The sequence below is a fragment of the Cryptomeria japonica genome, chromosome 11 (assembly GCF_030272615.1).
Source record: "Cryptomeria japonica chromosome 11, Sugi_1.0, whole genome shotgun sequence".
Taxonomy (NCBI): domain Eukaryota; kingdom Viridiplantae; phylum Streptophyta; class Pinopsida; order Cupressales; family Cupressaceae; genus Cryptomeria; species Cryptomeria japonica.
The window spans coordinates 565,208,665-565,231,441 of NC_081415.1; the positions used below are offsets into that span (position 1 = coordinate 565,208,665).

Sequence of the window (22,777 nt, forward strand, 5' to 3'; positions counted from 1 at the left end):
TGCAAGTGCTAGTAGGTACAAATACAATTTAATGGCAAATCAAACAATGCCAACTTTTGAGAGCAACTAGGAAAAACACTTGACTTTTTTGCTAGCATGAAGAGCATTCAAAGTGTTTAAATAAAGCTATGCCAAAGAAACATTTAAAAATTGAAAATTTTAGCCCTTGATATGTGTTCCTTGATTTTTTATTACTTACTAGAACTTGTTTTAGGACAAACATTAATCAGTTTAGGAACAAAATAGTTTATGGAATCCATTGGTTGAGTTTACAACAATAGAAGTAACTTTTGCAAACCCAAAAGAAGCAAGAGGAAAGGAAATGGAAAATCATATTAAGGTCAACAATGTAGTTGGCATAAAATGCATATTGTTATGTTTGATGATTTTGGTCACCTGAAATTGTATTAATTAATTGTATTAAGTGGTTGTCACTCTCGGTAGTTATGTGTTGGTTGCTTGACGGTTGTGTACCTCCCAACAACCATCAGGGTCTTTATATATATTGTGTACCGCCAAAGAAGGCAGTATGGTATTGTCGGATTTGATGTAATCCTTGGCCAACCATCTCTGGTCTTCTCTGTAATGATTGCATGTGTGAATAGAGATATATTTTACTGCCGTGTCTGGTAGGCATTGTTATTTTCTATATTTAATTTAACAGTTGTACCAGCAAACATTTTGGCATCGTTGCCTTAAAAGAAATCGGGTCAGCCTTGAGTGATTCATGTCCATAGATCCCATCAAAGGTGAGAAGAGGCCACAAGGTGGTCAAGACCAAGTGATTAGGTGATTCGCCGACCCTCGACCGGAGGGAGCACAGAGACGAGTCGAAGCTTGGAAGTACTCGGAGTGTTGGGACGCTGGAGGTGGACGTGTAGAGGATGTGTGCGTGTCTGATAGTGCAAGGAAAGCACCAGAACATGGCGGTCAGAACAGTTCACTCAAGTTCGACACACCTGGAAGTACTCGAAGTGTTGGGGACGCCTGCGTGGCCGAGAGTGCAAGGAAAGCATCAGAATGTAGCGATCGAAACAGTCCACCCAAGTCCAACACACAAGGCAAATACACACATACCTTCCGAGTGAAAACAATGTTGAATACTCAGGGGAAGCAAAAACTACCAAAGTTCACGAGAGGCGGGTCAAAGGACCCGGTATGGCATTGCAAAACATGCATAACCATTTCGGAGGCAAATGGTCAAGATGACAGGGACTACTGGCTAAAGGTATTTCCCGCCACCCTTCGGGGGATCGCCATTGATTGGTACACAAACCTCGACACCCAACACGAGACGAGATGGAGTGATCTGAAGAGGGCGTTCTAGGAGGAATTCAAACTCTTGAGGGATGATAACGAGATCGTAGCTGAAATCTATAATACTAAGCAAGGGAAAAATGAGAGTGTATGCGCTTACAACCGTAGGCTCAAAGAACTATTGAACAAGATGGAGAACTAGTCAGCCGACGAGTTGAAGAAGAGGTGGTTCACGGATAGATTGATACCCTCACTATGCAAGAAGATGAAAGTAGTGCCTCCGTCCACATACGTCGATGCGTACAATCGAGCGATGGACATCGAGAGTGAAAATAAAACCTCCTCCTGAGAGAAGAGGAAGACTGATGATGGTGAGAGCACCGAAGGTAGCAGTAACGAAGAATCCAAAACCGTACGAGCCCTTCGACGAGATATGTTGAGAATGATGAAAGAATTGAAGGCTGAGAAATGAACCAACAAAGAAGGTAATGAACTATGGTGTATTGAGTGCAAAAGGGAGTGGCACATGAAAGGTAATTGTCCTAGAAATATGTTTTGTGAAATTTGCCAAGACTCGGGCATTCAATCAAGGAGTGCACGTACAATTTGAAGATGAGAAGTACACAAGTACTCTTCACACGGAGAATCCAGCCCATCGAAATCACAGAATGTGTCGCCAAGTGGTTATGGAAATCAACGAGGTGAAACCAAATACAGTATGACTCCAAAGGACGTCCTATCATACAATGCCGACAATGTAGTGAATGGGGACACTTTGCGAGAGACTGCCGTAACAAGAAAGACAACATACAATTATTGTAAGCGAAGCACATGTGCAAAGATATATGATATAACTCTTTACTATAATTCTCAGACCCAAATATCAGACAAGGTAAGAGCTACTTTTCCTCTCTCGCATGCCAATCACAATATCTTTGCATTGCCTAAAATCATACCCCTAAATAATAGGAGAAAGATAACAAAACAAATATGAAATGGTTGTGAGGGTTACTACAACTTAACGGATTTTGATACAGAATAATTCATCCACTGCAATATAGTATTTTTGCAGATATGCATATACAGTTTTACAGGGACTGATCAACATAGGACCATCATGCTACATTGGAATCAAAAAGCTTTAGACACTCGTATCCTGTTACATTTACCATGTCTGACTGTGAAAATGTCAAATCTTTAAACACGGGACATGTACCACAGATAGTTGTCCTCGAGAGAAAAGTATCTTCTTAAAACAAATAGAGATATTCCTTCATCAACGATTGAAGTTATTCAATATACAGCTTTTCAAGTGCATGCCATACCGGTCCACCCCATGTTTTTACCGACATAAAAAAGGGCAAATCAGATGACCCTATCTTGCTCCTAGAAACCTTACTAGTAAAACACTTCATGTTCTGACGAAGGTCATTCCGCAGATAAAAAATCTAATTGCAGCAGCATCTTTCCCCCTTCTTAAAACCTTTAATAAGGTATCATGTCCAACCTAGATGAGGTAAAAACAATATAGAGAGTAGGGATGGCAATGTCTTGTTCTTTAAACCATCTGTAATACATAGTTCTCCAAGTTTGACATGATGAGATAGTACCAACCAACAAAACTAGTAAACCAATGTCTTCTCTTCCATCAACAGCCTTTTGTAGCACTGTAACAGAATGTCAGAAAGAACTAATTCGGTGTACCATCTAACTATCCTACACCCACCCTTTTTGAACAATAATAAAAACCATTCATAAATCTCCTCTAATGCCAGAACTATTTCAGGAACCATACAACCACACAGATGATGGTTTCCTTATAAATACATAAACTGTACAGGAAGTGTGGGAAAAAAAAAAATAATATTATGAATGAGAAACACTAGCATAAGAAACGCTGGCATTTGATCCCACGTGAGTATCCAATTTTGATAAATCTGGCACCCATAATGATAATACAGATGATCCACTTGCAAACATTAGGCGTCTCGGAGCCCATTTTACCACTGCAGGAATGACTCCGTCATTCATCCAACAGGCCACCTGAAGAAAAATACAATTAGTAATTCAGTAACAATTTTGGAAACGGACCACCAGTCATATCATCTATGATACAAAGAGTACAGCTATAAATGCGTACCTCCTTGCCACTGTTGACACTCCAAGCATGTATATTACCATTCCCAGATCCTGTCCAGGTAAAGTAAAGTAAACTGAGAACCAGCATGAACCTAATATAATTGTTAAAGAGAAACTTGAACCTATAAAACATTTAAGATACAAATACAAAAACTATTTCCAATTATGGGATGAACCCTCTATCGATGAATGCTATTGCTATGGCAGGATCCTCCAATTATAAAATACAGAGCTCAAACAACACAATCTTTACCATCAATCTCTCTGAAAAGCACTCTTGGTTTTTGAGGAATCAATTATATATAGTCACTGGATGGTTGATGAATACCTTAATTAGAAGGTTATTACATTACATAAATTCCTCAAAAATGGATGAGCATTGCTAGAAACTTAGAATCATAATACTACCTAAATCTCCAAGAAGAATTTGTGGTTGATAACTAATTGGACTTTGATTCAGATCTTATATTTCTGGAGGACATCTGAAGATTCTAAAGCATAAATGATGATTTTAAACTGATCAGATCATGTAACTCACTGTCCAATGCATTCTTGATTCTCAACAGGGCCACAGCTGCAGATAAACCTTAACCCCAAATATACATGAAAAGAAAATTAGCAAAAACTGAAATGACAATAGTTGTCCCCATATGGATTTGGCATTTTGGGTGCAGTCTACAGTGTACATTAAGGCTACATGGTAATAAATTAAAGCTTGAGTAATTTGCTATGGCATCTTAATCACATATCTACCAGATTTGGGTGAATATGGATTTGAGATTCCATTGCTCAGGGCCACTTATCAATATTGTTTGGGTTTAACGTACAACAAACTAATTGACTACAAGATGATTCCTTTGAGATACAAGAATTTTTAAACACAAGATCATGTGGCTCACGTCTGTTGATCACTTATGGGGCACAGATCCTTGCCTCCATAAGCTTCCCATCTGCCTTTATCAAGAGCTGTGCCTGCTCAATTGATGCCATCTTCTGCCGGATTCCCTCATAAGTTGGTTCCTATTTCTGGCTGTTGTAATTAGGTATTGCAAATCTTTTCTAATAATCTTTTGAGTATTTATATAGTATCTGCTCCATTGTTAGAAAAGTCAATGTTAATGGACCAAATTTCATTACTTGCTATCCAGTCCATTCAGCCACAAGTCATGGGAGATTCTGCATTGAATGCAAACTGGATATCCCTAGAGGTAGAAGGTGAATTGGCAATGGGCTCTTCAAATTTGAATCCTCAAAAGCTAGTCCTGAATTCTAACAAATAGAAAACAGATGAACGAGAAATCACACAACCTGCCCCTTTTTATTACAACCAGCTTTGATAGAGAATATCATTTCCTCTCTTTGGAATCTTGAATCACTAATGTGAAAGATTCTTTACATTGAAAACAAAGCCAGTTGCTCACAATGTGAATTGCCAAAGGACTCTTCAATATTAATCTTAAAAATTAATCCTCAAAGGGCTCTTCAGGGTCAGGAGCATCACAGAGTTCCTAGTGTGCTGGAAGACCTTCACTATGGCAGGTGCTACATGGGCTAGCACAATGATACTTGAGCTCCCGAGTTTGCATAGCACTATGTGGCAGGAGTTGCTTCACTTGACAAGAACAGGATCCAGACTCTATGGACATTACAGCCTGACTCATAGTATTGGCACAGTGATACTGAAGCATCTGGGTTTGCAATTGTATAAAAACAAGCAATTTTTAGAAGGACGGATTGTTATGTCCCCTTTTCAAAAATTAAAAAAAAAATAATATTTTAAATGTGCCCAATTACTTTATTTTCAAAAGGCAATCTAAATACTATTTAAAAAGTGTTTTTAAAATTTCATTTAAATATAATTTAAAAGGGGGCCCTTGGATGTAATTTAAAAATATTTTAAATCCTTGGAAGGAAAAATAAAAATAAATAGAGGGCCCAAGGCAAAGCACCTATAAAAGAAAAGTCAAGGCTCTATTCATCATCCATTGTTCTTTACCAATTTCATCATTTCCGAATTAAAATTTCAAATATGTATCAAGGACAAAAACCCTTGGTTGGCAATTTCCGAAGGATGAAAACTCTCGTGTCCAAGTGGGGTGATTCCACACAAGGATCGCAATTGTGTTTTAGCTGGAGATTGATTTGGATTTGCAAGCAAATTGACTATTTCAGTGACATTAGTGAGAGTTTGAATCTATTCCTATTTCATTGGTTTCAATTTTCTGTTATGAAAGGACTTATCATTATTACCAGTTATTTGTGCAATATTTCAATATCATTTTTCTATTATTACACTTCTTTATTAATATCTGCAGAAGTAATTTATGAGAGATTATAATATTATCTAGCAACTAAGATTTATACTGTTTGCATCATAGCATTTTGTCAAATCTTACAACTTAATATTATTATTTGAAAATTATTAAGGACCGCAGCTTTAAACCTTGTTAAGCTGCAGCTGCCATACATATGATGGGGTCTGCCATTGGAAAGTCTGAGGCATCTACTTAGGGCATTGTTGCAGCAGCTTTCTAAGCCACGATATCTGCACTCATGTTAACTATTATTCAGAATCCAGATCACTATCAGCTAGCAAGATATTTTACCTTTACTTATTTCCTTCACCAATCTAAGCACATCAGTAGGGAATTCAATTATTATTTATTATTTATCTTGGATCTGAATATGGGTCATTGAATTAATTAAAAATTATGTCATTGCTGACTTTGGATTTTTACGGGTTCAGTTCACACTACATCCAGGTGCTGGTCTGGTATGCCTGCAGGTCCCAGCAAGGTGCTAGAAATTGGCACCCATTCATCTGGGGCGAACCTGAAATGAACCCAGATGGACTCGGAGCGACCTGGATGCACTACGACAGATTTTAAGCATTTTTTGCTTTTTTAAAAAAAATTTGGTTCAAATTTGACTTGACACCCTTCTCAACCCTAAAAGTGACCTCTAAAACACATGAAACACTAAACAAGTTCATTTTTATTCATTTCTTTTGCAAATAGCAAATATCATTCCAAGAGGCTGAGCATTCAATTTTGGTTGTTGGATCCACAACGGGAGTTGAAGATTGATCTTTGAAGCTTCTACAACAATTGCATTGTCATTCCTACACATTTACAAGTGTTCCTTGGCTGCCAAGAAGATCATGGAAAGATATTTTTGCAAAGAGGTTAGTATTGTTTCCATTTTTTTCCTTCATTTTTGTTTTATAAACATGAAACTGTTGAGACATGGACCAGTTAGGACTCGAACCTAGGACCTTCCATACACTGCTGGAGTGCTCTACCACTGAGCTACTGACCCCTCTTGGACCAGTCCATCGTCAGTCCGGGTGTGGCTTATTTCCAACACCAACACCCCCCCTTAAGCCACACCTCTCGTGTGCTTGGGGCTCCTAGCCTGGACCTGGCTCTGATACCATGTTAGTCTGTTGGTGTTGGAAATAAGCCACACCTAGACTGACGATGGACTGGTCCAAGAGGGGCCAGTAGCTCAGTGGTAGAGCACTCCAGCAGCGTATGGAAGGTCCTAGGTTCGAGTCCTAGCTGGTCCATGTCTCAACATGGTATCAGAGCAGGTTCAAATTTTGCACTTATGACAAGGAGATAATATTGGCATATTGAATACCCATATTGTAGCGCATATTATATCTGATGATGTTGGTAGAATCGGCGTTAGGAATTGGCGTCTGAAGCCTGAGCCTTTCCAAAGATCACTTGTTAATCTGTGACCAAGATGAGTTTTTTTAAACAACAAGAGATTTGTTCATTCCTGCAAGGGTGTGGGGGAAGCCCACGGGGAATATTGTGTGTAGGCCAATCCAAATTGGCAAGGTCAATCTCTCCCTTTGGATTTGTATAGATCGTTCTCCCTGTACTTGGTGTCACAGAGGATCTGATATAGCTGTGACATGGACTCCAACACATTTGGGATTTGGTTTGGTAGATTTTCTATTTACTTGATTGATCTGTAGTTTTTCAAATCCATGATGAGCTGTGCAGTGTTCATCTACTTTTTGAACCTTTTGGTGAGACATGGCATCCTTAACTCTTTCTAAGGCAGCCCTTTTTAATGTGACTTGTGCTGGAGCTGCTCCTAGAACAAGGATTGATTTGCCCCAGAAGAATTTTGCTTGTTTGAAAACATCCACAACTATTCCTAAGGCCTTTGGTTTGAAGACAAGCCAGAGTCCTTTCGCTGCAAGGTACAAGGTGAAGCTGATTATGCCCAATGGTAATGCAGCAGAGTTTGATGCACCTGATGATGTCTACATTTTGGAATCTGCTGAAGCAGCTGGTCTGGAACTTCCATACTCTTGTCGTGCTGGAGCATGTTCTACATGTGCGGGAGAAAAAAATAAATAAATAAATAAATAAAAATAAATTGAAAAGGGATCGGTAGATCAGTCTGATCAATCATTCCTTGATGATGGACAAATGAAATCTGGTTATTTACTAACTTGTGTGTCATATCTTACCTCAGATTGTGTTATTCACACACACAAGAAAGGCGAGCTTTATTGAAGATGATGTAGCTAGCAAATTCTGTAAGAAATAATATTCTGCTGGACTGAAAGTCGAACAGAGGTGTTTATGCAACTTAATTTTCATATTAGGCATGAAAAGATAGCATGCCAGATCTATGGTTTAGTTCTGGTTATCTGGAGTTATTGGCTAGGATGGTTTGCGATATCAATTGTTTTTGTCTTGATGTTAGAATCATATATACATGGAATTCATGTGTTAAACAAAAAAAAATCAGTTAAACATTACATTGTCAATTTGAGAAGGAGATATAGTTGGAGTTCAGTTTGGCACAGTCAAACGAATTGTGAAGACTTGTGATGCCACTCAATGTTATATAATGAGAGATCGATTGAAGAATTTGTAAGCTGCAAATACGTATTGCATGCCTGTGACCCGGGCTCAAGAATTGGTGGGGAGTTTATTCACAATTTTGGTCAAGTGGACCTCCACGCACGACATGATATCTATGGATATGTCATGATGGTTGATATCTCGTGTAGTAATATCTATGGATATGCCATAATGGTGGATATCATGAGACGTGATATCCATGGATAAGCCATAATGGTGGATATTATATAAGGAGATATTCATGGTGGAATTTGTTGGCGGCATTATTGTACACGGGAATAACATTAGTTAATTATGTGTAATTGTTTTGGTTAGTTGGCAACCGAGGGGTGGAAGTTGCGGTGCGACGGTTGGCGCTCGCACCCCCTCGGTACCCTTTTGTTGGTGTAAATAATTATTCATCATGGATATTATTACACTTACTTAAGTTTACTTAGGAAATGCATTTCATGGTAGTTTGTGTATGAGACACTTGGGTGTTTGTGCCACATTGGGATAGTGTGTGTAGGAGAAATTCCACTTTTTATGGTGTTGATCTTGTTGTTACACTCCACATTCAGTAGGTGATCCACCTCATGTGGACTATTATATTATTTCTCCTACCTACCCACACCTATTTCCTACCTACCCTTGTTTCTTATTGAGCCACGTCATGTTTGTGTGCTCACATATCCCTAGCCTTACCTATATAAGCAGGCTCATCTACATTGTATGTAATTGGATATTATTGATCATTTTCTATTGATGAGAATACAGCTTATTCTTGTCCTATATTTTGTCTCTAATGTACTTTTCATTGAGCTCTTGATCTTGGCAAAATCTCACATGGTATCAGAGCCATTGGGGCTTCATTGATTCGTCTTGAAGAGGCATTATTGCGACGTCATGAGGCAGATCTGAGGAGCAGCATCTTTTGGAGGCGTCCTAGACCAGATCCGAACCCGCCATTGCATCTAGAAAGCCATTTCCATGAATTTTGGTTATAAAGTCGGCCTATTTTGGTGAGAAAATTTTTTTCGCCAATTTTGCTATTATTGTACGAATTTCGAAATTTTTTTCAAAAAAAAAAATATTTGCAAAAAAAATTTTGGAAAAATTTTTGTCAAAATTTTCAAAAATATATATTTTGGGGGTCCGAAGACCCCCCCCCTAACCAGAAGGTCTGCAGGGCTCCTCCAACACTGGTGGCTCCTCCTTCACCGCCCACCGACAGCTCCCCCGCCGCAGCCGCAGTCCGCAGCTCAGCCGGAAGCCACAGCCGCCGCTCCCCTTCTGGCCCCTCCAGCATCGCCGCCGCTCCCGCTGGCCCCTCCAGCCCTACTAGCTCCCCCGCTGCGGCACCGCCTAGCACTGCAGCCGCTGCAGTCTCTCGAGCGCCTCAGCTTCCCACCGCCGACCCCGTGCCACCCTTGCCCGCCATTGTCGGCTCCCCCTCCCACTGGGTCTCGACTTTCCGGTAGCCGCCGCCGGTTTTCCGGCCACTCCGGCAACTGCCACGCGGACACCGGGACCCACCTGAGCGCCACGTCAGCAGACTGAGCCCAGTCACCTGCCAAATCAAACTGCCAAATCAGCCTGCACAGTCAGCTTTTTTTTGGCCAATCAAATCACACCACGTCAACGCCCAATCAGCCGTGAAGTTTTGGCGACGGTCATACGGCCGTCAAATTTAACCCTTCAGTTTGCTGATGTCATCATTTTTCAAAAATTTGCAGGCCCCTCTCATTGAGCTTTTTGATTTTGCAATTCAACTTCAAATGGCCATAACTTGCTCATTTTTGCTCCTTTTTGGGTGCAATTTTTTTTGAAATGGGCTAGAATTTCATGTACTTTCACGTGGTGGAATTATTTTCTGATTTTGATAGACAGATTTTTCAGAATTCTCAGTTTTTGGTGACTGTACCTGTCCAATTCCCGTTTCTGCAACTTCCAGGTCTTTGTTCGGGCTCATACGAACTCCTTTTCAGGTGCTGTTTTTTTTGAAAGTGCGTTATTTTTTGTCTACTCTCAGAATATGCTATCAGTTTGCAGCAATTGTGGGTAGAAATTGTAATTTCATCATATGGTCTTATTTGGCCAATTTGGCATTTGTATTGCATAGATCTATCTTCTGATATTTTGCTTTGTAGTTCTCAGCCTATTGGGGCAGTTGTAAAACAAAATCAGAAGTCCACCTTGCCATTGTTTGCAAGTGCCCTATTGTACACGCACTACATATAAAGTGCCAAAATCATCATTTTTGGGGGGGTACTTTGATTGAGTGAATTTGGGGGGGTGTCTCTTGTGCTTTTGTGCTCTTGTGTTCCTTCCTTTTTGCTGCTATGGGTTCTTCTAAGTTTCCTCTTTTAACTCCTCATAATTATGCTACTTGGAAAATTGATGCATGGAGTAAACTTATGGAAAAAGGACTCACTCATTACATTGATGGAACTATTGTTGCTCCCGCTGATCCTAAGGTTGATCCAGTTGGTCACTTGGATTGGCTCACTAAAAATATCATGGCAATTGGTACCTTAAGAAAGTATGTATCAAAGGATCTCATTTTTCATATTGAGAAGTGTACTCTAATCAAGGATGCTTGGCAAAAGTTTCAAGATTTGTATGGTCAAGTTGATGAGATTAGGGGATATCAAATTGATAGTGATCTCACCATGTTAGATCCCAAGAACTTTGATACTATACAAGATAATGTCACTAAGGCAAATGAGTTGAGGGCACAACTCAAAGATTGTGGCATTGATAAGAAGGATACTCAATTGATATTCAACTTGATAGGCAAGCTTCCACAAGAATATGCAGCATTTGTTTCTAGTTTCCAAACCCATAGGATGACAATGTGTTCAAACTACACAATGCCTACATTTGATGCTTTCAATGAAATGTTGATGATGGAACAAACTAAGTTGATAAGCATGGGCATTCTTAAGGCTTCTAAGTCTCAAGCATTAGTGGCAAATCAAGGAAACAAAGGAAATCAAGGAAAGGACAACTCAAACAAGAAGAAATGGCAATCAAAGCCTAAGGAAAAAGCACCATCTTCTCCACAACAAGGAGATTCATCCTCTTCCAAGAGAGATAATTCACCAAAGAGGGAGAGACCTACTTGTGCTTATTGTAAAAAGATTGGTCATGAGGAGCATCGTTGCCATTCTAAGAAAATTGATGAGCTCACACATATCATCAAAAAGCATAACATTGATTTGCCTAAAGTCTACAAGAAGGATGATTCATCAACTTCCACTTCCTCACATTCAAAAGGAAAAGGGCAAGCATTCATGGCTTCTACAAGTGGGAAGACTCACTCTTTTGGGACAAGAAAAGGAAAAGCTCTATGTGCTACTATCAGTCATGATTCAGAGAGATGGCTTCTAGATTCAGGGGCTTCTCATCATATGGCATCTTCGTAGTCTATGTTCTCTACATTTGAGCCTTGCACCATGCCACAGATTTTGATGGGCAATCATACATACATGGATGTTATTGGGAAAGGATCTATTGACATTGGGGATAACTCCTTCAATGATGTGTTGTGTGTACCCCACTTGACAAACAATCTCCTCTCTATCTATCAAATCACACATGGTGCAACTAAGAGAGTTGTGGAGTTCACACCTGAGTCAGTTTTCATTAGAGACTTGGAGACTAGAGCTATCATTGTGACTGGGGTGGTTGATCATGCATCTCGGTTATACTCCTTTTCAAATTTTGTTGATGATGATGATTTCACATTTGATGATTCTACACATGATGATCACACTTCTTGTGATGGTTCAGTTTTTGAGGAGAACTTTGGACACTTGAACATGGGGATTCTCACATGTGACCCCATTCTTGAGCCTTGTATTCCATCTCTTCATATTGATATCACATCACCTATTGCACCTGATGGTGCAGATAGTGCGACAGTTTTGCCTTCATGTGATTTAGTGCAGCAGGATATTCATTATCTTCTAGCTTCAGATTCATGGGATGATTACTTGACAGACATTGCAGGTTTGTTTGCGGAATCCTACATTGCAGATTTGGGAGACATCATTGATGACATTCATCTTCTCTTTGATGAAGATGATCCTTCTTCGATTGTTGCGAGGGAACACTCTGACCCTCTTGTGCATTCTCTACATGATCAATCTTTAGAGGTTGACATGATTGTGGATACTTGTGTACAACAGTTGGAGGAGGTCTCTTTATTTTTTGAGGAGACATGTGAGTCTTTGGGACATGTTCTACATCCATCTCCACTAGATCTTGGAGTGCCTTTTTCAGCAGTGTGGCACAGTTTACCACCTTTGGAGGGGGTATCTTTCAGCATTGACATGGGGACACTTGAGCAGTTTTTAGAGATTCCATTCATCATGAGTTTTCTTCATACATCTTCCCTTCATGATTGGGGAGACTTCATGGATACACCTTTGGTTTTGTTTCTTCCTAAGGGGAGGAATGTTGTTCGACGTTCATGAAGCAGTTTCTTCATACATCGAGCTTCTATCATTGGTGCAGATTCCACATTGAGGGGGGGCTTCCTAGCTTCTCTTCTTCTCTCATATGGGGGGGACTTTTTCCTCACATGGGGTTTTGTCCTTCACATACTTCTATGAGAGTTCTTTGTATCTAGTTTTTCATCTCTCTTTTGGGGGAGGGTTTTTTCCCATTGGGTTTTTCTCTCTTTCCCCGCTTTGTGAGAGATTTCATTGCATTGGTTTTCATGCATTTGCATTTGTACATGGGTACCTAACATGGCCTAGTAGCCGGGACCCGTCTTGCATTGCTTAGTTGCATTGTAGACTTAAGTGCATTCCCCTAAGTTGCACTTAAGGGGGGGTGTTGGTGTAAATAATTATTCATCATGGATATTATTACACTTACTTAAGTTTACTTAGGAAATGCATTTCATAGTAGTTTATGTATTAGACACTTGGATGTTTGTGCCACATTGGGATAGTGTGTGTAGGAGAAATTCCACCTTTTATGGTGTTGATCTTGTTGTTACACTCCACATTCAGTAGGTGATCCACCTCATGTGGACTATTATATTATTTCTCCTACCTACCCACACCTATTTCCTACCTACCCTTGTTTCTTATTGAGCCACATGTCATGTTTGTGTGCTCACATATCCCTAGCCTTGCCTATATAAGCAAGCTCATCTACATTGTATGTAATTGGATATTATTGATCATTTTCTATTGATGAGAATACAGCTTATTCTCGTCCTATATTTTGTCTCTATTGTACTTTTCATTGAGCTCTTGATCTTGACAAAATCTCACACCTTTTATACTTCGGAATGTAACTTGTAAAAGACACTTATTATGAATAGAACATCTGATATACTTTGTCTGATATTTACGGCATTATTTTGCATTATGTTCTTTATGCCTTAAGTTATTCACCCGAGAGGGCAAACATTTGGCGCCGCTGCCTAGACGTACTCGGGAACGGAAGACACGAATGGCACACAGACACAATGGGCCTACTCGTTGGTGAAATAAACCCAGAGGCCGACGACGCGCGGACAGAACTTTACATAGGAGAAGACACGGCAATGCAAGAATTTTCAATTTTGCTCCAGGTAGCCATTCAGACCTACGTCTGACGAGAGGCGGTGGAGGCAGAAATCCCACCAAGTGCCGTGTGGATAGCATTGGAGGTTAGCCCGACAGTAAACCGGTTAATGAACCACCTCCCCCGGCTGCTTGCACAGGCATCGCTGGCACAGCAGGCCCACCTGGAGGAGATTACCCAGGAAGAGCGACGACAACAAATCGGAGCGACGACAACAAATCCTGCAATGCTACGAAGAGAACAGCCGACGGGAAACGGAACGAGATGGCGCCAGGCCAGGAGGGAATTGAACCGTGAACTTCTTATTTTCAAATAAAAGTGTCATTGACATGAGTTGTACTTGAGCAGATGAATTAATAAAGACATGTTTTGATTTATGAATTGAGAGTTATGGAAATGTGCGACAATTAATGCCAAACCTATTGAATAAAGATAGAAATAAAAAACCAGAAACGAACGAGTGGAAGGCCACGCAGAGGGCTTTGATTTTGGAGCAGCAAGTAGAATGTAGACAGAGGTTGAGGCAACTTGCCGAAGGACGACCTGCCGAAGGGGGGCCCGAGGGGAACCAAGGAGGTGTCACGGAAGGTGCAGAGGCCGACGGAAATTTCTACGCATCGCCAGAACATCGTAGGATGCGGAGCCACGAAGAATTTCTAGAAGAAACAAGGTTACGGCAAAACCTAATCGAGGAGACTCGGGATCAGTTTAGGAACTTATCCCTTACGCCACGGAGTGAAGATCACCAACGGGAAGTAGGAGTAGGCGCGTGTCAGAGCGAAGGGGAGGGCAACAGTACGGGTGTAGGTGCCACACACGAAAGGCAAAACACCGTACCTATAGGACACACCACCAACGCCACCGGAGGAAGCAGCGCAGGGCCACAGACACAGACACACCCGCCCCCAAGAAGACGACCAGAGATGGCGAGTAAACAAAAATTGCCAAAGTTCACTGGGGACGGCAAGGAAGACCCCTTACGACACTGCCGTACATGTGAAACCATTTGGTTTGCCAACGGAGTGATAGACCAGAATGACTAGGTACAACAATTCCTAGCCACGTTATGTGGAGTTGCCATCGATTGGTACTCCGATGTAGATAAGCAAAAAGTGGCCACGTGGGCCAACCTACAAAAGGAATTCACGGAGGAGTTTCGGTTGCTCCGTGATGACAACGAAATTGTAACAGAGATATATAGTACCAAACAAGGTACCAAGGAGACAGTACGGGCATATAGTAGGAGATTGAAAGAATTGTTGGGTAAAATGGAAAGCCAACTGACTGAGGGCTTGAAAAAACGACGGTTCGTGGAAGGATTGAAATCCTCCCGAAGGAAAAAAATGAAGATTGTACCCCCGATGTCATATGACGACGCCTATAACAGAGCGATGGATCTAGAAAGCGAATACAAAACATCAAGGAAGAAGAAAAGTAATAAATATTCATCTGACGATGATGAAGATTCTGACGGAGAGAGCAGTAGCGGTGGCGAATCGAGTAAAAAGGTACACGCACTCCAAAAGGACATGGAATGAATGCTGAAAGAATTCAAAGCCATGAAAGGGAGTACAAGTAAGACGGAAGAAAATGAAGTGTGGTGTACCGACTGTAGGAGTGACGGACACACCAAGGGGTCCTGTCCCAAGAAGGCTTTCTGCGACATTTGCCAGATTGCGGGACATTTGACAAAGGAATGTCCCTACAATATGAAAACCAGGAACCAACAAGTTCTCTTCACGCAAGAGCAGCCGGCCGCCGGAATGTCGCAAACCGCCAACAATAATGCATCATCTGGCCGATATTGGAACAACCGGTGAGGGGGGAGGACCAATAATAATAATAGGAGCCGAATCCAATATGATGCAAAGGGACGGCCAATGATCCAGTGTCAAGCCTGCAATCAATGGGGCCACTTTGCTAGAGAATGCACCTCAGAAGAAACTCCACAAAAGTTATGCAAATGGTTTGGGCCTGGAGACCATGATGATGGAATGTGCCCAAAGTCTGGAGTAAACCTGCTCAACATCGACAGGACGGAGGAACGGGTATTGGCAATCACACGGTCGCAGGCAAAGAAGGCCACATATCCGGACCCTCGCACGGAGAAGCAACGGGTGCTGGAGGCCAAGGCGGAAGTGGCGAAGGAAATGTTGGCACAAAGGAGCACCCAGGAAGCGGTAACTACCTCCCGATCTGAGGTGGAGGAGAATATCCTAAAGCAAATGCTGCAGATTGAAGTGCCGGTGAAAATGAAGGACCTCCTGGAAACGATGCCGCAATTACGTACGACACTCCTACGTACAGTCCAAGTAACCCCGCACAGTCAGGCAACCCGGAATACGGATGGTACCAACAGAATACCTACAGACCCATTGGTCCTGACACTATACAGTGGCCGACACCCAACGGTGGTAGAAATGGGAATATTGGGAACCATTCTGACTGACACTATCGTCGACGGCGGGTCTGGGGTGAATGTGCTTTCGGACGAAACCTGGAAGCAGCTTGGCAAACCAACACTATGGCCGTCAACCTTTAACTTACTGGGAGCGGATCAACATGGTATCAAACCCCTTGGAACGCTCATGGCGCAACAAGTGACCATCGGGACACAACCATTTGTCCTCGACTTCGTGGTGATTTTGCTAGCCAAGAAAGGATACGATGCCATTCTGGGCAGAGGGTGGTTGGTGGCAGCCAGAGTGAATCACAACTGGAAGCGGAACACATTGTCAATGGAAAAAGCCGGGAGAAAATTTATTATCGACCTGAAGACACAACTTGTGAGTGAAGAACTCGCGTCGGAGTCGGAATCAGACGGCGAAGGCGAAGTTGACGGAGGAAAGTGCGGGAGGGAACCGAACGAGGAAGGCGTTCTTAGAATCCAAGGATGTTTTGAGGACGAGACCGATTCCCTTAATGGGCTCTTCCACTGGCAAATGGAGGACTACGAGCTGCTGTATGGGTGTAACATGTTGCAGGTTGATGAGGATCGGGACGAAAACGAATTTCCGCCAACGTACGGGGAATACACCGAAGGGGATGCCCCAGTCAACGAAGTACCAACACACAGGTTTGACATGACAAAACCAATCCGTTACGAAGAGTCCGTAAAACCGACAAACCTTAGTATGGAAGCAGAGCCAAGAAACATCCTGGTTGGCGACGACTGGAACCCAGTCCTGAAAGCCGCTGCGTTTAAAATATTCATGGAATACAAGGATGTATTCGCTTGGACGTATAAGGACCTCAAACGGGTGCCGCCAGAACTGTGCGTACACAAAATTTCATTCATACCTGGGGCCGTACCTGTGCGGAAGAGGCCATACAAAATGAATAAAAACTATGCGGCAAGAGTGAATGATGAAATTGAGCGTATGCTCGAAGTCGGGATTATTTTTAAAGTGCAGACCAGCGAGTGGGTATCGCCCATAGTGATATCCCTTAAAAAGGAGGCAAACCAGATACGAATCTGCGTGGATTTCAGATGCCTTAACGTGGTCACCATAAAAGACCCATTTCCAATACCATTTACGAATAGCATCTTGGAGGAAGTGGCCGGTCATGAAATTTATTCATTCATGGATGGATTTTCTGGGTATAACCAGATATCCATCGCCGACGAAGACAAATTAAAAACTACCTTCATAGTGGAGGATGGCGTGTACGCGTATAATCGAATGTCGTTCGGATTATGCAACGCACCAGCGACCTTTCAACGGATAATCCTTCACATATTTGAAAAGATGTCAGTAGGGAACTTCAGGGCATTCCTGGACGACTGGTCCATCTACAACAACCAAGATACACATTTGGCCGCACTTGGCGAATGCATGGAGAGATGCAGGCGAGCTCGCCTAGCACTCAACCCCCAAAAATGCAGATTCATGGTGCCTCAAGGGAAGCTGTTAGGACACATAGTGTGTAAGGCTGGACTCAAGACTGACCCAGACGAGATTCGGGTGATAGTAGAAATGGAGGCACCCACAGATGTCACGGGAGTCAAATCCTTCCTAGGACATATAGGGTACTACAGGCGATTTATCAAAAATTTTGCTCGAGTATCCTGCCCTTTGGACAAGTTGACAAGGAAAGGTGAACGATATATATATGGGGGACGGCTCAGGAGGAGGCCTTCTAAGAACTGAAGTCACGGTTGGTGGGTGCGCCAATCCTAACATATCCTGACTAGGACAAAGAGTTCCACGTACACGTTGACGCATCCAACTTTGCCATAGGGGCCACACTGGCGCACGTTGGCGACCACGGGCTAGATCACCCGGTCTACTTTGCAAGCAGACTCCTGTCTAAGGCAGAGAAAAATTATAGCACCACAGAAAGGGAAGCCCTTGGGATGGTGTACTCCGTCCAAAAATTTCGACATTACTTGCTCACCACCCCGTTCACATTTTATGTGGACCACCAGGGTTTAATGTATCTGGTAAACAAGCCAATTATCCAAGGACGAATCAGCCGATGGCTGCTACTGCTGCATGAATTTACATTCAACATTATAGTAAGACCTAGGAAGAGCCACGTGATAGCCGACCAGCTGTCGAGAATTCAGTCAGGAGAACCAGCCGAAGGAGTGAACGAAGATTTTCCAGACGCTCACTTATTTCGCATCGCGGTTCTCCCTGCTTGGTACGCAAGTGTGGGGGAATATTTGTCGACATCACAGTTCCCGAGGGAGATGCCACCAAGAGAAAGAAGGAAACTGGTACTGAGGAGCAGGACATTCCAACTCATTAATGGCCTATTGTATAAAATGGGGCCCGATCAAATCCTACGGCGATGCGTCCTAGAAGAGGAAATTCCGGGCGTCTTGAAAGAAGCACATGAAGGGCCCACAGGTGGACACATGGGGCCCGACACCACGGCGAGGAAAGTTCTGTTGGCAGGACTGTGGTGGCCGACACTACATAATGACGCTAGGGAGTGGGTAACAAGCTGTGATACATGCCAACGGGCCAGGCGGCCATTAAAAAGGGATTTTATGCCCCTCAACCATTAAAACCAAGTAGAGCTCGACGATGCAGATACATTGTAGTGGCAACAGAATACTTGACCAAGTGGGTGGAGGCACGGGCCTTACCCGACAATTCGGCGGTCAACACAGCAAAATTCATCTATGAACACATCATTACGCGGTATGGGATTCCAATCCAACTGACGAGTGACAGAGGAGGCCATTTTGTAAATCACATAATCCGACTATTAACAACGGAGTTTAAAATCTTCCACTCCTTATCAAGCCCCTACTATCCATGGGCGAACAGACAGGCCGAGGCAACCAATAAAATAATAATGTCGGTGATATATAATTCTTGCGGAGTGGAGAAGGATGACTGGGAGGAACGCCTACCGTCAGTACTTTGGGCATACCGAACAACTTACAAGGTAACTACTGGACAGACTCCCTTCCAGCTAATGTATGGACAAGAAGCCATGGTGCCAATTGAATTCATGGTGCCGAGTCTATGGATTGCCATCGATAATCGACTTGGCGACATGGAAAGCCTGAGGGAGAGGCTGTACGCTTTGAACAAATTGGACGAATGAAGGATGATGGCTCAGTGGGCGATAGAAACAGCCCAGCAAAGACGGAAGGTGTGGCATGACAAGCATCTCCAGTGAATGAAGTTTACTCTCGGACAGCTGGTTTTGAAATTCAACGAGAAGAACGAAATTAAACCCGGAAAATTCAAAGTCCGATGGTTAGGGCCCTTCTGGATACGCGAGGTCAATACGAACGGGGCGATTAAGTTGTGGATGCTGGACGGGGAGGAGATACCAGACGCAGTCAACGGGTCGAAATTAAAGGTCTATCACAAACAGAAGGAACCGGGACCCTCCAGCCAGTCAGTTCGCTAAAAAAAAATTAAAAAAATAAAAAAAATATATAAAAAAAATAAATAAAGATTAAAAAATATAAATAAATAAAAATAAAAAATAAAAATAAAATAAAATAAAAAAAAAAAGTGGCCACCGTATGGTGGGACCACCGAAGGTGGCATCACCGTGCGGTGGAATCACCGAAGGTGGAACCACCGTGCGGTGGAACCACCGAGGGTGGGACCATCGAGGGTGGAACCACCGAGTGGTGGTCACACCGACGGTGGGGCCATCGACGGTGGAAGCCACCGAAGGTGGTCACCGCAAGCAGCCCACATAACATTAAAACACCACCTGCATGGCATTAGAACCCTTCGCGCAAACGCAGGAAAAAAGGAGAACACGCCGCACAACACCGCACACAGCCGAGGGCAATAAAACCCCTCGCGCAACACTAAGACGCCGCACACCGCACAGCCGACCACCACGCGACGCGAGGGACGAAGAAGACGCCGCACACACCGCACAGCTCGGCCACCACGTGATGCGAGGGAAGAGGAAGACGCACAGCGGACACACGCCACACACGCCCGATCACCACGCCACACACACAGCAAAGGATAAAGCACACCGCACAGCAAGGTTTACGCACAGCAAGGTTTAAAGCACGCCGCACAGCAAGGCAAGAGAAACCGTGCCAGCATACAAGGCTACCAGGCAGGCCGCGCGCAGGGGAGAAAAAGAAGCAGCCCGCACAGCGGCAGCCATACACAAAAAGAGGGCCGTTACGAACGTGTAGGATTTTTTCTAACAAGCAATCAGTTATACAAAGATTGATGGATTCAACAGGGAAAAGAAGTTGGAAGAAACAGCTGCACGCTTCTTCTAGTAGCAGCCAGAGGGATAGGGATAGCAATATCAGGGTTTTAGCGTCAGGAGTACGTGTTGCAGGTGGCACCATGGATGCCAGCGCTCGACAAAAACAAAAACAAAAGGCACCACAGGCTGCCATAAGTGCGAAAAACACAATGACGCCACACAATGTTACTTTTGAAGGCCTGAATGGATTGGAATGCCGGAAATGGTGGCAGGACACCCCCGATAATGACCTGGTAAAGCAAAACCTCCGTAAGGCACAAGTAGAGTGGGCTGTTCGGATGCCCGTGTTCCCTATCGGGGAGTACGAGGGTGCCCTACGCTTCATGGTGGACACCTTCGACAGGCATACATGCACCAGCACGTTTGAATACCTCCGGAGGGATGTTACTATATCCTTCAAAGCAAGGGATTTCACGAGGGTATTCGGCATTCCGAGCAGCCAGGGCAAGAAAATAGACTTGAAGGCCAAAAAGATGACACAGGAGGAGGAGCGGTGGATTAAATTAGTCTCCCGGAACTTGACGACAACAGAGTTGGACAGCGTGGCTAGAGACACGAAGGGTCATGGAATCCGTAAGACTTTTGTTGCAGAGGGCCACTGGAGATGCATTATGGATGTCATCAAGAGCAGATTGACAAGGTCGGGTAGGGCGTCGGACATTGCCCTCCCTCAAATTATGTTGATGAATGGGCTGATGAATGGCATCGTGTATGATTGGGCCGCGTTACTGGCAGAGCGTATGTATGAGTTTTTGACGCTACAGCATCGCACATTCTATATGCCTCACTACGCTATAGGGTTATTACTGGAGGCCACGCGGGAAGCAGTGCCGGAGGACGAGTTGGAGGTACGACCGCAGGGACCATTGACAGCAGGAGAGCCTCCAATAATGTATTGGAGGCACTTGGACATTGGGCACTCTTCCGCGAAGCGGAAACGGGCGGTGGATAGGGCCTCGGCCTCAGGGGAGCCTGACAGTGGGAGGGATTCCAGCAGCACGGAGGATTCGAAGGCGGAAGATGAGGACGACAATAGCAGTCAGGCAACGGAGGAGCCTGTACGAGTCCGGTTTGCCCCACCTCTGTTACTGATGGGCACGACTGTGCCAGCATCTGGAGTAGGCGGCACCTGTATTCCGGCCTTCGGGCATAGCCATACGCCTGTTACACTTGGTCCCCTCCAGCACGAGCACTAGGGAGCACCGTCGGGCCCAACCACAGCGGCACTTACCGAGGTCATGGTAGAGTCAGGGACGGAGGAGTCACCGCATTGGGTAGTGGGCGTTGAGGAGCAGGGGCCGATGGAGGTGGAGGATACCGAGCCTCACGTGTGGTTGGACGTCGTGGGTAGTGACGTTGTGGTGACTGTTTCTGCTTCGTTGTTGGAGGAGTCGACGACAGCGAACCATCCCCCAGTCACGGAGATGTGTGCTGACCTCGAGGCTATGCAGAGCTGGCTCACACAGCGGTTTCAGATGACACTGGCACATCCGGAGGGAGCTGTTGTATTCTCACCGTGTCGAGAGACTAGAGCGGAGGTAGTCAACTTGGATGACTCGTCAGGGGAGGCACATGGACTCACAGTTGGGAACGAGGTGGGGGAGGTCGCCTCTGTTGGGCAGGCACTAGGAGATGGTGCACCTTCGGTGGCGGAGGCAGTACCTTCACAACAGGATACAGTAGTGCCCGTTCCACCAGGGATTTCCCAGTCTTCGGCACAGACGAGGGAGGATGTTGAGACTTATCTCGCTGACATGGCTGATATGGTAACGAGGGGTAGGCGGGTGGTGGCCGCCGCCCAGACGCAAGCATTGCAGCAGGTGGTGGTGGAGCTAGAGCAGGTCCTACAGTTTATGCGGGTGGGCTGCCCGATAGCCTTTGCTACTTGCTTTGAGTCTCAGGGGTGGCCGATTGCGGAGACAGAGGAGATGCTCCAGGCTTGGAGGCTGCGTCAGCCCGTTGTGGAGTCGGGTGACGGCAGTTGTCCGCGAGATCGAGCAGGTCTACCGGGATGCCTATTATACATTGAGGCGTACACAGCAGGAGTCTGTAGTCAGGGAGGCCGCCCGAGTAGCGTTGGAGAGGGAGGTGGCCAGTCAGCAAGCCTCATGGGCAGCCGAGAGGGCGCAGTTGTTGGCACAGCTGGAGATGGCCCGCACAGAGACGGCTGAGACCCGGGCAGCGAAGGCCGAGGTAGAGACTCGTCT

At 44.1% G+C, this 22,777-nt stretch overlaps 1 protein-coding gene across 10 annotated transcripts in view; it reads right to left on the reverse strand.

Moving 5' to 3' along the window:
* Positions 1-2,246: 2,246 nt before the first annotated feature.
* The window catches only part of LOC131026661 (protein ANTHESIS POMOTING FACTOR 1), a 161,802-nt gene continuing 141,271 nt past the window's right edge, over positions 2,247-22,777 (reverse strand). For all 10 annotated transcript variants that reach the window (XM_057956587.2, XM_057956594.2, XM_057956589.2 and 7 more), the window contains 2 exons: positions 3,398-3,447; positions 2,247-3,300 (listed from right to left, as the gene is read on the reverse strand). In XM_057956587.2, coding sequence (XP_057812570.2) covers positions 3,124-3,300; positions 3,398-3,447 — 227 coding nt within the window. In that variant the 3' untranslated portion in view covers positions 2,247-3,123. The remainder of the gene's footprint in view (positions 3,301-3,397; positions 3,448-22,777) is intronic.